A 16,485-nucleotide genomic window follows, 5' to 3' on the forward strand; every position below is an offset into this window, starting at 1 on the left:
GGGATTAGCCGAGCGGTCTGAGGTGCTGCAGTCATGGGCTGTGCGGCTGGGCCCGGCGGAGGTTCGAGTCCTTCCTCGGGCATGGGTGTGTGTGTTTGTCCTTAGGATAATTTATGTTAAGTAGTGTGTAAGCTTAGGGACTGATGATGTTAGCAGTTAAGTCCCATAATATTTCACACACATTTCACATTTGAACGTTTTGTGTGTGTGTGTGTGTGTTTGAGAGAGAGAGAGAGAGAGAGAGAGAGAGAGAGAGAGAGAGAGAGAGAGAGAGAGAGAGAAAGAAAGGGGGGGGGGGGTGCAAGGAGAGAGAGAGACCACAGACCCAATAATTTTGCCCCATTTAAATATTCTAGTTCATTTTTTAATCATAGATGAATGGATATTTGGCTAGAAGGTGAAATAAATAAAAATGACATGTATAGTTTTTCAGTATTTAAAATGAATGTTTTTGGTGGAGCATGCTGAAAGCCTTTTCTTAGAGCTTTCTGCTGTTGACTGCAAAGTTTCTGTGGTGGAACCAGTGAGGAATTTGTTGATGTCATGAGCAAATAGAATAGTTTTTTTTGGGGGCTTGTAAGCTGAACAAGGTTGTCCACAGAAATTGAGACGAATAACAGTCCTAGGATTGAGCCCTGAATGCACTGTGATATTGATGGCATCTTCATCAATCACACCCAGTGCACCACTCGCAGCTATGAGAGAGAAAACACTTTTGAACCTCCTGCCACAGAGCCACTGGGTGAGATAGCTTTCCTGCACTTACCATTCTGAGAGGGGTGGTACCATGTGTACCTGCCAGCAGAGGATACAGAATTGATATGACCTCACTGCACTCTACTCTGATTGGCTTCTGCCATCTTTTAAGCAGTCACAGTTCAGAGTTCCCCCGCAGATCAAGTGCATCTATAGACTTATCAGTATTAGTGGGGAAGACTGCAGTGAGGACAATACATTGACACAGCCTACTGCTACCAACCATGACTAATATTCAATGACTTATATAAGTATATCGTCATTCAAGACTGTTTGATTCTATTGAGAACATTACTATTATTTGCAAGTTATGCAGAACCACAGAAGAACCTACCACATTATCTATAATTCAGTTATTAAGTGTATATAGTGTAAATAAACTTATTAGTGTGTTACCATTTTGTAGACATCTGGCTGCATTTATTGGCCTCCTCAGCTACCAATACAAAATACACCAATTTCGTTGGTAATTTACTGAAAAGGAGAGAGTTGTTTCTTGTTTTATTTGGTGTGTTGAACTTGTATTCGAATGATACCTTCTACTTGAAGTCCTTTAGGTATGAATGCAACCAGGTGTATGCTACACCTCTTACACTTCATCAGTAGGATTTTATGGTCCAGGGCATTGAAACTTTTTGAAAGGTCTAGGAAAATACCTGCAGCTAATTTATATTGCCTGAGAGATTTTAAAATACAGTTTAAAAATTCAAAAATTACTGTTTATGTAGTTTTAGGCTTTCTGAAGGCGTGTTGGTGTGTGGAAGAGGTGAATATTTATTTATGATCCACTCATAGAAAAAGTTTTTCTAGAGGTGTTTTTTTTTTTTTTTTTTTTTTTAATAGAACTTAACTGTGGCACAGGTCAGTAGTTTGATGTTATAACAGAAGAACTTCTTTTTTTTTCAGTGGTGGAAAGTTTGCTATTTTCAGACATCTGTATACCCACAAGTTTCTAAAGACAGGTTGAAATTTTTTGCTAATGATATTGCTATTTTGTGAGCATGTGCTTTTGTATGAAATCAGGTACTTTATCAAGGCTAGCTGACATTTTGTTGTGTAATTATTTAATTTTACTTATAATTTCATCAGAATTTTTCATGAACATACATAGATGCATCCGAGATCACTGACTTATTGAAGAAATGTAGCACTGGTCCTTTACAGTTTATTTGAATGGGATATTCAGCTAGTGAAGTGAAGTATCCATTGAATCTTTTCACAATTGATTTTGGGTTTGTGACTTTGGGGCCCACTGGTATTAAAGATATTTTCTTTCTTTTGATAGTGTGTAACAAGTTTGTTTGTTCATACTCTCCATGCAAATATCATTGTGTTTGACAAGTTTTGTATCAAATTATCATTTAATTTGTAAAATAATTGCAAATACACTAAGCACAAGGGAATCAAGTTTGAACAAAGAGTGTACCACAACACAATAAAATTGAAGGAAAGGCAATGAATGCAGACAGACTACAGTGGACAACTGACTGATGAAAAAACGAGATAAAGCTGCTTCTTGCCAATCCATCTCTGTATGGAAACAGACCAACTTGGAAAAAAGAGGTAGTGAAAAATGCCTTACCCAGACCTTTAACTGAGATTTATGAGTAACTGTTTATGCAAATGAAAAATTGGCAACTTACCACCAAAGCATTAGAGACCTGTGCAGTAAGGTTAATGAGCTTATACTCAGTTTCGTTGAGACAGGAGGTATAAATTGTACTAGCAACATAATTCTGTAAAAAATATAAAGGAAGAAGTGGAGTTGCCATCTACGTTAACAACAATGTCATGTGTACTGTAACTGAGGTACACAGTTTTAGTCTAGAACAACATTTGGAAATATGTGCCAGAGAACTGTTGTTAAATAATTCTTAGTTATCAATACTAACAGTATATAGATCACCTTCAAGAAAATTAGCCTCATTTTGAAGCTGTTAGACACTCTCCTCAGGTACATATTTAAACACAGAAGAGATGTGCGAGTGCACAGGAACTTCAGTGTAAAATTTTTAACTTAGTCCAAGGACAGATCAGACTAGGGAAATTTGATGTTTACATACAATCTTGCTTCTGTAGTCAATTGCACTACTGGAACATCTTCATGTACAAGAACACTAATTGACAATATATTTATAGACCAGATAAATATGAGTAAGTACACAATCAAAGGACTGTGGCGAAAATATTTAATGAGTGCTATTTAAATGTTGCTGAGAAAACAGGACATGATGGTTCCTTAGAAAAGTCATTAAAATACCTACTGAAAGAGCATTTCCCTAATTCTATAGAGCAAATGGGTATAGCCCCTACAACAGTACAGGAAATAAGAAAAAACACAATTTCTTTAAAAAGCAAAAACTAAATGGGTGTTCCCAGAATGAGATTTTCACTCTGCAGCGGAGTGTGTGCTGATATGAAACTTCCTGGCAGATTAAAACTGTGTGCCTGACCGAGACTCGAACTCGGGACCTTTGCCTTTCGCGGGCAAGTGCTCTACCATCAGAGCTACTGAAGCACGACTCACGCCCGGTACTCACAGCTTTACTTCTGCCAGTATCTCGTCTCCTACCTTCCAAACTTTAAATGGGTGTTGACAATATTTTGAGCAAACTGCTTAAAACCTGCTGCAACCATTTAGGTAAAGTGCTGGCTCACATATTTACTGCCTCCCTCAAACAACATATGTTCCCTGATGGGATGAAATTTGCTTTAGTGAAGCCCCTCTACAAAAAAGATGATGATATAGGTGTTGCACGTCACTCTGTATCGTTTTGACTGCATTTTCTAAAATCTTTGAAAAATTTATATATGTTGGGATTGTCAGTCACCTTGACAACTTTTATGTAATTGGTGAAAACCAATTTGGATGCAGAACAGGTATCTCTACAACTGAAGCTATGAGTGTATTTTCATATACAAACAACGTTTTGGGTTGCCTTGACAAGAAGACACTGTCTGTTAGCATATTCTTGTGATGTGTCTGAGGCTTTTGACAGTATCAATCATATGGCACTTATAGAGAAAGTGTGCCACTGTGGATCAAAAGACAATTGGATAAATGGATAAAATTCTGTCTATAGGACAGACAACAGAAAATAGTATTAGATGCAAACAGCACACACATAGGAGTGGTAGTGTCTGACTGGGGAAGGTACATTGTGGAGTCCCACAGGGTTCTGTCCTTGGTACCCTGCTGTTTCCTATCTCTGTTGTCCAGCACAGCAACCAACTTCACAATGTTTGCTGATCAAACAAGCATTGTGGTAGACAGTAAAACATTCACCAACTTAGAGTTGAATACCGTTCAGTTACTTGCAGGTGCTCTGAACTGGCTCCTTGATAACTGCAAAATTCCACAGGAGAATAATATTGCTCATGAAAGTCAGCAGATACAGAATTTATAATGTTTGAAATTTTTAGGTGTCCATATAGATAACAGGCTTAACCTGGATCACCATATCCTTCAAAGGCTTAGCTCTGCAACATGTGCCATCTGGAGGATCTCCAAAATCAGAGACATCAGTGTCTCAAAATCTTCGTATTTTGGCTTCTTCCATTCAGTGAAGTGTTATGGAATCATCAACTGGGGAATTCACCGCTACTGAAAAAAAGTCTTTCCCCTTCAGAAGAAAGGTTGCCAGAGTTGTATGTGGAATACCTCCAAGAAACTCATGCTTTATTTTTTTTAAGCAAGAAGGGATATTAACCACTACCTCCCAATATCTCTTTCCAATCATGACATTCATGCTTCACATCATTCTCAATATTAAATAATGAGTCATATGACTATCATAACACAAGAAGGAAATGTGACATACATTGCAACATGAAGAATTTGTCCCTGGTACAAAAAAGTTAAAATACACTTGTGCAGAAATTTAAACTCACTTCCAAGTAATATTAAGTCTCTGCAAAATAATAATCAGTTGTTTAAAAGTAAGTTTAAAGATTTTTGTTGAGAAAAGTTTTGATTATTTGGGTGAGTTATTTAACAGAGACAGATAAGGCTATTTCCCGTATATTTCTGTGTTTACCAAATTTAATGACTCTTGTTGCTTTAATCAAATCTTATAAATCCCATTGTGTTCTGTGAATCACAAAAATGGTCTTTGTACCTTATAAATCAAACTAGGTGTTTAGGTAATATGTGAAATTTATATTTCCAACTGATGTCTGTGATTGTTTGTGATATGAATATAATAATCAATTAAATGTTTTGACTTGTCGTTCATACAAGTGGTATCACACAATAAAGGATCTTTGAAATATGTAACACAACAAATAAATTAATTCCATTATTCTACCATAGATTCTTTTACAGGCTTTACAATAATCTGCAAATTCTTGGGTAACTTTAACGTTTGGTAACTTTAACAAGAATTCTGCAGAAATCTGTTTCTCTCACTGGAAACCTTTATACCTTCAATCATCCATTGCTTATTTTCTCTTCAGTAGAAAATTCTGTATTAAAATATTGAAGGGAGATGTTCTGAAAACTCATATATGTGCTGCCAGAATGGTTCTGAATGTATAAGCTCTCCCAATTTTCCCTAGTCAGTAAAAAATTAAAAGTTCTTATGCTGTCTTTATAAAAAATTCTTTTTTCAAGTAATTTTTTTGCATCTGTTGCATAATAACTGTGCTTTATGATTTCCATATCCCTTCTCTCAGTTCTCCAGTTGTGAATTTGTAGCTTGTGTCTATGATGAATAGTTGGCCAATGATGGAATTTTAATGTTCTCTTGATCTCGTTGAGCCATGTATTGCGAGGATCATTTTGATTGTGTTGGTTATATTTATCAAACCATCTATAGCACTGCTGCCTTCTGAAAAGTCAAATTAGAAATCTCGACAAAACACTAGATTGATATTTAATGCACTGATCTTGTTTTGTAGTATCTCTAGTTCAGTCATGAAGACTGGCCAGTTTCCACCTGGTCTTCTACATATGTTAATACACATGAAATTAAATTCTGGTAATTTAATAAGAGAAAGTTCAAAATCTTTTGATTAGGTCAGTATAGTGTTTATTGAAATCTTAGAAAATTATCTGACCTTCATAAAGATGCTAGTATCATCATATTTGAAGAACTCCCCCCTAAAATGATTCACTAATTTGTATCATATTATCTAAATTAATTTTACTTTGTCATTTTTAGCCAATATTGAGTAATGCAAATAATGTCTACATTTAATTTATACTGGAGTAGTGCTTCCATTATGGTAGTTTCATTGTTGAGTGACTGAACATTCTAATGTAATATAACAAAATTTGAGAAGTTAGACACTTCAGTTGATATGGTTTCTAGTTCCTTATTTAATGGCATTTCTAATATAGCACGTACCTTAAAAAATCTTTGATGTCTTTGTTATGTGTGGCTTCTGCTTGCTGGCATCTGTCAATATGTGAGTTAACTTTTGGAGCTTGTAAAAGTGGTGCTTCCTTCACCTCTGCCATTTTCAGTTTTAGCCACTCCATAATTTGTATCTGAATCATGACTTTATTGTTTGCAAGTTGTGTAAAATACTCCATAATTTGGATTTGTTGCTGCTTTTCGTACTTGAAACATTGTTCTTCAAAATATGAGTATTTATTTTAGTGGTTAACAACTCCTAAGTAAACAACAAGCACAGCTGAATGAAAAATTATTATTGAAATAGCCTTTGTATTCAATAACAGTTACTATGAGCTTAAGTTGCTGCTGCAATGTGTAAGTTGTTTATCTCAATAAGAAAAACTAAATATTGATTTCTAATTGCTAGCACCTTGTCACAAAGTACTCAGTTTAGGATCCTCAAGAACCATCACTATGAGCCTCATAATGAGAAAGCAATTCAGTATAGATGTTCCGTCTTTCCTCTTTATTCTCTTCATTTATGCTTCAAGGAATCCAGTGGGTACAAACAGTTGAATATGCTAACTGGTGGACAAGTGTGTCAGCACTAACAACAGAGATGTCAAGTAGAACACTGAGTTGCTCGATTGTTGTTTGTCAATCACCCAGAATAAGTGTGTCCACACTTGTGGTAGTGTTCTCACTTCCAAAGCACAGGGACCCAGGTTCGATTCCCAGTGGGGTCAGGGATTTTCACCTGCCTTGAGATGACTGGGTGTTGTTGTGTCATCTTCAGCCTAGTATGGCAGTGAGGGTCTCCTGCATCATTCCCCTATGCTCTGTCAAGGAGTATGGGACTTCATCATCATCATTCTGTTGAAAACAGTACTTCACCTAGCAACTTACTAGCATTTATACACTGCTTGGTTTCTGTAGATGTGCTGGTGATCATCTGGTTTTCTGCCAAAAGATATTCAATAACTGCTGTTTTCTTGGAATGCACTTCAGTTACAGATGCTATTCTGAAGACTGATTATATTGCTGCCATCTACTGTTAGTTGCTGGAAGGAGGAGATTATGCGGGAATGTTTAAGAATGTTACAAACAAAATTACAATATCTTTTAATCAAAATTGGCTGAGAAAAAAGTGTTACATTATTTTTGAATGCCCCTTGTCTTAATACTTCTTCTATATCTTTAGTTAAGATAAAATGTGGAACTTTCAGATGGATTAAAATTGTATGTCATCTGAGCTGTCAGGGCATACATTATAGCATGCACCAGAGTTTCAGTCTGCTAGCTATGCAGGAAGTTAAACATGGTATTCATAAACACAGACCTGTGGTTTAGAAGGTGTGACTTTAGTATGAATCAGATCCAGTTCATCAGGAGAGGATCACATTGCCCCGAGAACCTTTCAAAAACTGCTGCAGTTGTGGGTCTGAGAAACTAACTTGTGGGAGTGGTGTTCAACTGAAAGATTGTATCTTAGAATGCAATGAATTTAAGGCAAATTATTTTGATGGAGAGGGCAATTTAAGCCTTCTCTTGGTAAACTGTCAGTGTGGTTGGAAAAGTCAAAGATTTGTGGTAACTATTAGAAAGTTACAAGTCCTAGGTTGTGAGGAGTTTAGGTTTGGAGAATGGAAATGAAGAAAGTGTAGGCTGTTGAAACTTATCATACTGGCTTGATGCAGGGTGAAAAAGTGTATACAGAAACTCCTCTGAAGCTTAATAGAGATGATATACACAAGACATGGCGAGGGAAATAATTACAGCAGAGGATCTAAATCTAACCTCTGTAAGTCCATCCTTGTATGAGATAGTTGAGGGACTTCAGCTGTTCATTATAAAATGTAAAATTGAAAAGTCCTTCAGTCATCTATATTTTGACTGTATCTTACTTGTGCGACTAGTTTCAGTGTTTCACTGCACCATCTTCAGGCCCCTGTGTAAGGACAACAATAATGACAGTGTGAAGTACTTAATAAAGGGGTGGTGTAAAATTTAAGAGGCAATTATCTACAGTGGTAACATGTAGTAAACATTTAACAAAAACCAAACTGTACAAGGTGACATCAAAGCCAATGATAAACTGAGAACAAATTCAATTATAACCTAAGAAATAAAATGAGAGGACAGTTGCATACTGAACGCATATAAACTCAAGAACAAAATATACATATATCATATATAGTAAAGTGAACCTACTAATAAGAGGAGAAAATTTCATGTCATTCTTAGATGACTACAGTGTCACATATTGACAGTGTCGATACCTGTGAATCAGCTGGAGTAAAACAATCACAGTTGTATATTTGATGAGTGCAATTTGAAGGTAGTTATTTATATGATGTCATATATTAGTAAAATACAAAACCATGTATCAGAGGTTAACACAATGCAAGCTGCCTCTACCACCATGTTCCATATATTAATAAATTTCTGACCATTATATACCTTCAGAAGGTGAAATTTTCGCTACTGCAGATAGACTCAAGTAAAAATAAAGATGTTATCCTATCTTTCATAACTATTGGCGCCTTTCTTGTGTAGGAGGATCAGATAGGTTGAGAAACAAGAAAGGGCGGGTCACTCATACTCTAGTAAGCACTGTGCCAGCCTCATACCAGGGATGACCAGGACAAAGTGAGAAGGAAACTATGAAAAAGAGTGGATGGTTGCTTTACAATCTGTTACATTTAATGTTGAAGAGTCCACATCATTTAACAGGATACTGGCATTGTTAATTTTTTTATTTTATCACTTTGATATTTTACAAAAATAACATTGTGTTGATTGAGTTAAATGTGGTTTAGAGAGAAAGTTAGCAGGATTGTTTCTGTTGCTACAATACACTTAAAATAAAATAAATTTGTAGAGTAGATAAATAGCCTTTATTTGGTAAGTTATTTGTCCAAACGATGAAGTACCTGATGAATTTTGGAAAGATAAGGGAAATTACAGCGATTCATTCTTTGTCTTCTATTTTCATAATTTTGTGTGGATAGCTGTCACAGTAGCATACCTCACTCTACCAAGGAAGACAGCGGCTATTAATTCAGTGATTGTTTAATATATTTTGAACAGCAGAATTTTTCTTAATCAGCAATGTTGTGTTTGATCAACATTGATTTTTATAGACAGTGTATGAGCACTAAGAGTCATAATGTAAGTTAACTGCCAGTGCTCCTCTCTTTCACCCAATGGCTATCCTCAATTGGGAGCATCTTGCCACAGGTTTTTCCCCATCAGATCACACAAAAGAGCATTTAACAAAAGAAATGTAAGCTCCAGAATGGCTTGTGTTATTTATTTCCATAGTCTGATCAGAAATTAGGGAAAACCTTCACACTGACATATCATATAAAGTTATGTTTGCACTGAGTTATATAATAATATTAAAGTAATAATTTAAGCTCTGAGTATAATACACAAACAGTTAAAATACAATAATGTACAGAACAAAGTTTACACAATTCACAGACAGACAGTGCACATGACTTCATTCCCTTATGTTTCCTTGATGACTGTTGTGTCAGGAAGGCCATCTGGCCATGAAGCTAATTACTTAAATAAACCTTGCCTAATCTTGAAAAAATAGGTCCCTTGTTAGACAAGATAAACATTAGAGGAAAGAAAAAGAGAATATTGTATGTTCTGGAAGGATTTACTTGCATATGGGCAACATCATACATGCTTCAATGTAAATAATAATAAATTAATATAAATACTTTATTTCATCTAAGAAGTTCTATTCACTGGAAGGAAACAATAAAATAATTTTTATCTCAAGAATTTAAAGCAATGCCACATAAAGGGCTAATACTATAGTAAAAACTCTTAAACCAAAACTAATGATGCAAAGTAGAGGAAGCATTGAGCAGTTGGCAGGCAGATAAATGATATCCAACCAAATCACTACAGTCTTGTACTGTGTTCATAGGGCCCATTTTGTGTCACCCATGTAACAGTCAATATGTCAAGGTGTTTTTACTGAATGACTGAAGTATGCACAATTGATTTATGTATTGATTTCGCCCTGACTTATTTTTTTTTTTTTTTTTAGATAATTGCTTTAGGTAAACATTAGCATTAAAATATTGTAGAGCAAATGAAGGAAAAATGTTTTCATTATTTAATGAATTATAGTTTACAAAAGTTGTGAAATTATATTGTTTATCATTATCGTATTTATGAGTTTTAAAATTTCAGCAATGGAAAGGAGTGGTACCGTTTACGAAGCTCCGTCCGTCACCTGATGTTAAGGCCACAGGAAGTGCATGTATACTTTCCTGCTGTACAGGAAATTGCAAAAGATTTTGTCTCTCATTTAGAAAATATCCTCCTTGTTGATGGAAAAGTTGAAAATCTAAGAGATGAAGTATCAAAATGGGTTCAAGAGTGTAAGTATGTTATTTCAGCAGGAAACCTGAAGAGTTTAATATCAATTTCTGTTTCTACATAATTCAAACAAGTATTCTTCTTGCTAAATTCAGTTAAAAAAACTTACAAAACGATGGAGAAATCTTCACTTTTAAAAACTATTATCTCATAATTTACAGTTTCATACACTTTGAAACCTTGCCGACAAAAAGGGAACTTGATAGCAAGTGTTTACTTTCATTGATAGTACCACTGCAAAAACATGAAATGACAGTGGAAGAAAACCTCTGTTTACACCCTCCAGCCTACATTTATCCTCTTGTTACACTTCATGACTGACAAGACAGTATGAAGTTTACATATTTATGTAACTATTGTGTGTATAGTGCTCCATTGACATATTTTTAAGTCTGTAATGGTGGTTTTTTTCTCTAATTCAGTTGAAGTGAATGCCAGGATGGTTCCTTTGAAAAATTCATGGCTGAGTTGTGAGTTTCTGTTGTATTTTACTCCACTCTGAGCTTGGGATGAACTCTTGTTGACTGCATTGATGATAAGGCCTGAGTTTCCTACTAAGCTTTATTCTCCCTTCTAAAGTTTGTGTTATAACAACAGTATGGGAAGGATACATTTCTGCTCACCACATAGAGGAGTCACAGACAGGCACAACAACACACACACACACACACACACACACACACACACACACACACACACACACACACACACAGCTACTGCCTGTGTGTGCTAGGGCCCGACTGGTGCCTGGAGACAGTAACCAAGTATGTGTGAGTTGTTGCTTTATGGATGTGTGAGGGTTCTATATCTGAGGAAGGACTTTGTGTCAGAGCTTAAATATTTCTAGTATTCGTTTCATTGTGCATGTCTACAACTCAACGACTCCTCTACATAGTGATGAGTAGCAACCTATCCTCTCTATGCTGTTGTTATAAAATATATATTTATACATTTACATGTACACTTCACAAGCTTGCTTACAATATGTGACTATAATTTCTCTCTACTGTTCCATTTGCAAGTGGCTCTTGGAAGAATGGCTACTAGTAAGTCTCCATACAAGCTCTAATTTCCTGATCTTCATGTTGTGACCATTTCACAAATCGTATGCGAGAGGAAGTAGTATTTTGCTTGCCAGTTCTTGGAATGTACACTCTGAGTTATAGAAGTAGACTTGATGCAGAATGTGTGATGCAAAAAGCCTCTTGTACAGTGACTGCCTATAGACTTTGATGAGCATATGAGTAACACCCTCATATTTACTAAATAAATCCCTCATGAAACATGCTGCCCTTCTTGACTTCTTCTCTCAACCCTTTCCTGCCCAAAAGGACTTAAAAGTCCTGTCAATTTCTAGAGTTGTTTTTCAACATCCTCTCCAAATATTAAACCATTTGATACAGTTTTTCATACATGGGAAGGGTCCCAGATTGATGAGTAGTGCTCAGTAATCGATCGAAGAAGTGTTTCTTCATAAATGACTTACAGTTCCTTAGGGCTCTTCCAATGAATCACAGCCTGGCATCTGCTTTTTCTACCACTATTTTTATGTGTTCATTCCTCTTTAGGATACTTCACATGGTTATTCTTAGGTATTTTGTGGTTGTTACTATTTCCAGTGATTTGTTGCCAGTAGTGTAATGAATCTAGGGTAAATTAATATTTTGCAGTATCCTTCCATCAGTTGTTTCTTTCACAGACCTGTTTCACAATCCAATCATTTCCAGTCCTATTGCTTAAGACAAAGAAATTCAGTCCCCCTTTCTTGGTTGTTCTCAGTTGGTGTTTCCTCCTCACAGCGCTCACTATGTGTTATGAACTGTGTGTTGACAGCCTGTCACTGGAATAATGCCAATATTTTATTTTATCATCCTATCCTGTGCAGGAACATAGGGAGATTTTTTTCCTTTCTGAATCCTGTAATAGGATACTTACTACTCATACTTTTGTTGTCACAAGGTTACTAATGCAGTCTTATTAAAATGCACTGGAAGCAGCATTTGTTCTTTAACTTACTGTCGTGATTGAGGTAACTGGAGAAGAAGCACTATCAGAATCAAAAATGGATGATTCTCCCTCTACTGTTTAGTTGTTGAAATAGAATTATAATGATGATATAAAAAGTTATAACAAATTATCTCAAGATAGGTGAATGGAATAAGCATATCCTTAATAACCAATTCATTTATCTGAACAATGGTCTAAACAATAAAAGGGCTAATTTTGCTGGTGAATGAAATGAGTGTTTTGTGATTTTCCATTTGGTAGTTCTCTCTGTAACCAGGATATATGGATTGAAACATTTTTGCATACTTTACTGTCATGGTCTTAGCTAGTTACTTAAATTACCTTTTGAACAACAGCAGTAGTTCACATTTTTATAGCATTTTGTTTTTGTTTAATTGTTCTGTATTGTCTGTAATTGTCAAAAATTTTTTTGTCTATTTCTTCTGCATCATACTGTAGAAGTAGCACCACTGATACAACAGTGGATCACAGAGTTAAAATCACATTTGTTACTAAATAACATAACACACTTCACTTACAGACTGAAGTTGTCAGTAGGTGAGTGGCGATGGCAGAGATGAAGGTGTCCAAGATAAACACTGTTAACAATTACAAAGACATTTATTGACCTTGGTACATGGCATAGTGAGGCAGGCATGCCCCTCCACACTAACCCTGACTTAGATCAATGAACAGGCTTCCACCTGATGCTACTGAGCTGTCGCCTTGCATTACTGAGGCTGGCTATCCCTGTAGGCCTCAGCCATTGGTGTCAGTGGCACGTTGAGTTGTGCTGCAATGATGCCCCACTTGGGAGGTCGCCCTTCAGTTTTGCATGTGACTGCAGTGGCAGTGTGTGCAATTTTTGCCTCAGTGTGATGTAGGCTCGGCGGCACCTTGTCCATCTTGTGTCACTGTGACAGAATACGAAGGTGGCTGTGCATAGGGTACAAACCACTGCCCTGGGACAACAGTTGGCTGGCAGCTGGTAATGTGGTGCTGTATCCCTCTAGGAATTCAGCATTAGAGTTGGCAGGGCAGAGATATGAAGCCCTGTGAACGACTTAGAGCAGACAGCAGGTACAGCCTGGTCTTATACCAGTGGCTGCAGCTGGCGGAATCCAGTCATCTTGCTATCTGGCATCACTCTGGCATCGTGATTGTGCTGCTGGATTGTGTTGATGAGAGTGATCCTTACCTTAAAATCCAGACTTATTTATACGCCTCCAATGCCCATTTGTTTAGTTAAAACTTGGTGCCTAGTCACATTAGCAAAACAAGATACTTGTCCTGGTGTGTCAACACCGACCCACTTGCTACACAGTTATTACAGAGCTCTGCTATCATTGCTATGAAATCCACTGGTGTGTCTGTTGTTGTAACCCACATGTCACCACACTTGTTGCTACTGGCCTGCGACTGTTGACGCTGTGCTTTGTAGTGCTTCCATGCTACTTTTCCTTATGTTTGTCAGAGATTAATAATTTTTTGACCAAAGACTGGGTTGTGGCATTACAGTGCCCACCCCTACAGAGAAGACTCAGACCCTTAGGTCTTACCGTGGCCTGGAACTCTGATTACTTCTATGCTTAATCCATAAAACTAGGACCTGATACTAAACTGGCCATTCTCAACTACTACACAAATTACTGTGTTCTTCCCTGACTCTGTAAATTTATCTTCCATCCCTTTGTTATAGTATCCAGTCTAGGGGAACTTGATATAGTCAACACGAAATGATTACTGTAATAACTTCAAGTTGAACAAATATATTTCAAGGAAGATGCAATACATCAAAGTCACAGATCAAGTAAACAGAGTAAGATGTGTGTACACTTTAACAGTCAAATCATAACTGAGTCCCAGTCTAGCGGCCACTGGCTGGCTGGCCTCTTAGGTGGTGCTGCTGCTGCTGCATGGCTGGCAGACAGCGCTGCATGTAGAGGACATGCGTAACTGCGCAGCGGCACTTTGAAAGGTTGGCGAGTCACAACACTTTTCTCCCCTTTGAAGTTTTTGCACAGGTCTTGATGGAGGTGGCCTGTAGATTGCTAATGCCGATAGGTGTTGTTTGACTGGCCGTAAAGTCTCGAGGACGAGGCTTCCCGTATGGACGGAAGTGTCCCCGATGATAACAGGTTGAGATGACAGGTGATGTGGGGGTCGAATTTGCTGGGGCCTTGTGCACCAATCTGCCCATTGCGGCAAGTCCGGTTGTTATAACAGGAGACATGGGCGATGTGTCCACGTCTGTAGGAGAAGGAGGCGGGTAGAGTTGCTCCGACAGATGATGGTCATCTGGTTCCTGCATGGGCACGTCTCCTGGTGGCGTCAGTTCTTGTGCTGGCACCAATATGATGGTGAGAGGACTGCGTTGTGAGTAATGAGAGATTCCAGTATCCCGAGCGTCAGGTAGAGCCGAAGGTGGTGTAGCGGTAAGAAGCCAGAAATTGGAGAAGTGCATCATCAGCAGCAGAAGTCAGGAGTTTCCTTATCTGAGCCTTAAATGTGCGGACCATTCATTCAGCCTCACCATTTGACTGTGGATGGAACGAAGGGGCCATGACATGCATGACGCCGTGACAGGCACAAAATTACATAAAATCGGAAGAGGCAAATTCCGGACCATTATCAGTAACAAGAGTAGACGGAAGGCCTTCCAAAGAAAAATGCGAGCTAGAGCATTTGCGGTTGCCACGGTGGTAGGCGACGTGCAACGGACAATGAAAGGAAAGTTAAAGTAGGCGTCAATAACGAGAAGCCAATAAGTACCTAAAAAAGGTCCCGCGAAGTCAGCATGAATACCCCTCCCAGGGCTTCTCAGGCGAAGGCCATGGTGACAAAGATGACTTCGGGGCGGCGGCCTGTGACGCACAAGGGCTGCAGGCAGCGACCATGTGTGTGATTTCAGAGTTGATGCCAGGCCAGTACACATGACAGCGCACCAGAGATTTTGTGCGAGTGACACCCCAGTGCCCTTGGTGAAGGAGGCACAAGACCGAAGCACGCAAAGATGCAGGTACCACAACACGCGGCGAAGCATTTTCAGTGGAAAGGAGGATAACAGCATCCCTAGCCGTGAGGCGGTAACGCAAAGCGTAGTAGTTCCGCAATGGATCAGAAGTCTTAGCGGACGGGTGATCTGGCCAACCCTTCTGAATACAGCGTAAAACCTTTGAGAGGGTAGGGTCAGAACCCGTAGTAGCCGCCAGCCGGTCCCCGGTGATGGGGAACCCGTCCACAACCCGCTGCTCGTCAACATCCAGGTGGAAACACAAAAGTTCGTTCCTATCGAATGCCAGATCAGGACCCGTGGGAAGGCGGGACAGTGCATCAGCATTCGCATGTTGAGCTGTTGGCCGGAAATGAATCTCATAATTGAAATGAGACAAGTAAAGAGCCCAACGCTGGAGGCGGTGTGCAGCCTTATCGGGAAGTGACGTTGATGGATGATACGAGGAAAAAAGTGGTTTGTGATCTGTAAAAAGATGAAATTTGGATCCATAGAGAAAAACGCCAAACTTATGAATAGCATAAATAATGGCCAAAGCTTCTTTTTCAGTTTGAGAATACTTTTGTTGGGCATCCGTGAGCGTTTTGGAAGCATAAGCAATGGGTTGTTTAGAACCGTCAGAAAAATGGTGCGCAAGGACTGCACCGACTCCATATTGAGAGGCGTCCGTGGCAAGAACAAGATGTTGGCCAGGTCGATAAGTAGCCAGGCACGGGGCCTGTTTCAGCACAGTCTTCAATTTCTGGAAAGTCGCATCGCATGACGTGGACCAGTGAAAAGGCACGTTTTTGTGCAACAGCTGAGCCACCGAAGCAGCAGACGGTAAAAACTTAGAATAGTATGCTATTTTCCCCAAGAAGGCCTTAACAGATGTATGGCCAGGAAGGGCATTGATCGCAGTGACAGTTTGCTGAAGTGGACGAATACCACCCCGAGAGAGTTGACACCCCAAGAATGTGATAGATG

The 16,485-nt window shown here is 38.4% G+C and overlaps 1 protein-coding gene across 3 annotated transcripts in view; it reads left to right on the plus strand.

Moving 5' to 3' along the window:
- Nucleotides 1-16,485, plus strand: part of LOC124555532 (probable cytochrome P450 CYP44) — a 260,162-nt gene that overhangs the window by 72,174 nt on the left and 171,503 nt on the right. For all 3 annotated transcript variants that reach the window (XM_047129486.1, XM_047129487.1, XM_047129488.1), the window contains exon 4: nt 10,311-10,501. In XM_047129486.1, coding sequence (XP_046985442.1) covers nt 10,311-10,501 — 191 coding nt within the window. The remainder of the gene's footprint in view (nt 1-10,310; nt 10,502-16,485) is intronic.

This window comes from Schistocerca americana, chromosome X (assembly GCF_021461395.2).
Source record: "Schistocerca americana isolate TAMUIC-IGC-003095 chromosome X, iqSchAmer2.1, whole genome shotgun sequence".
NCBI classification, from domain to species: Eukaryota; Metazoa; Arthropoda; class Insecta; order Orthoptera; family Acrididae; genus Schistocerca; species Schistocerca americana.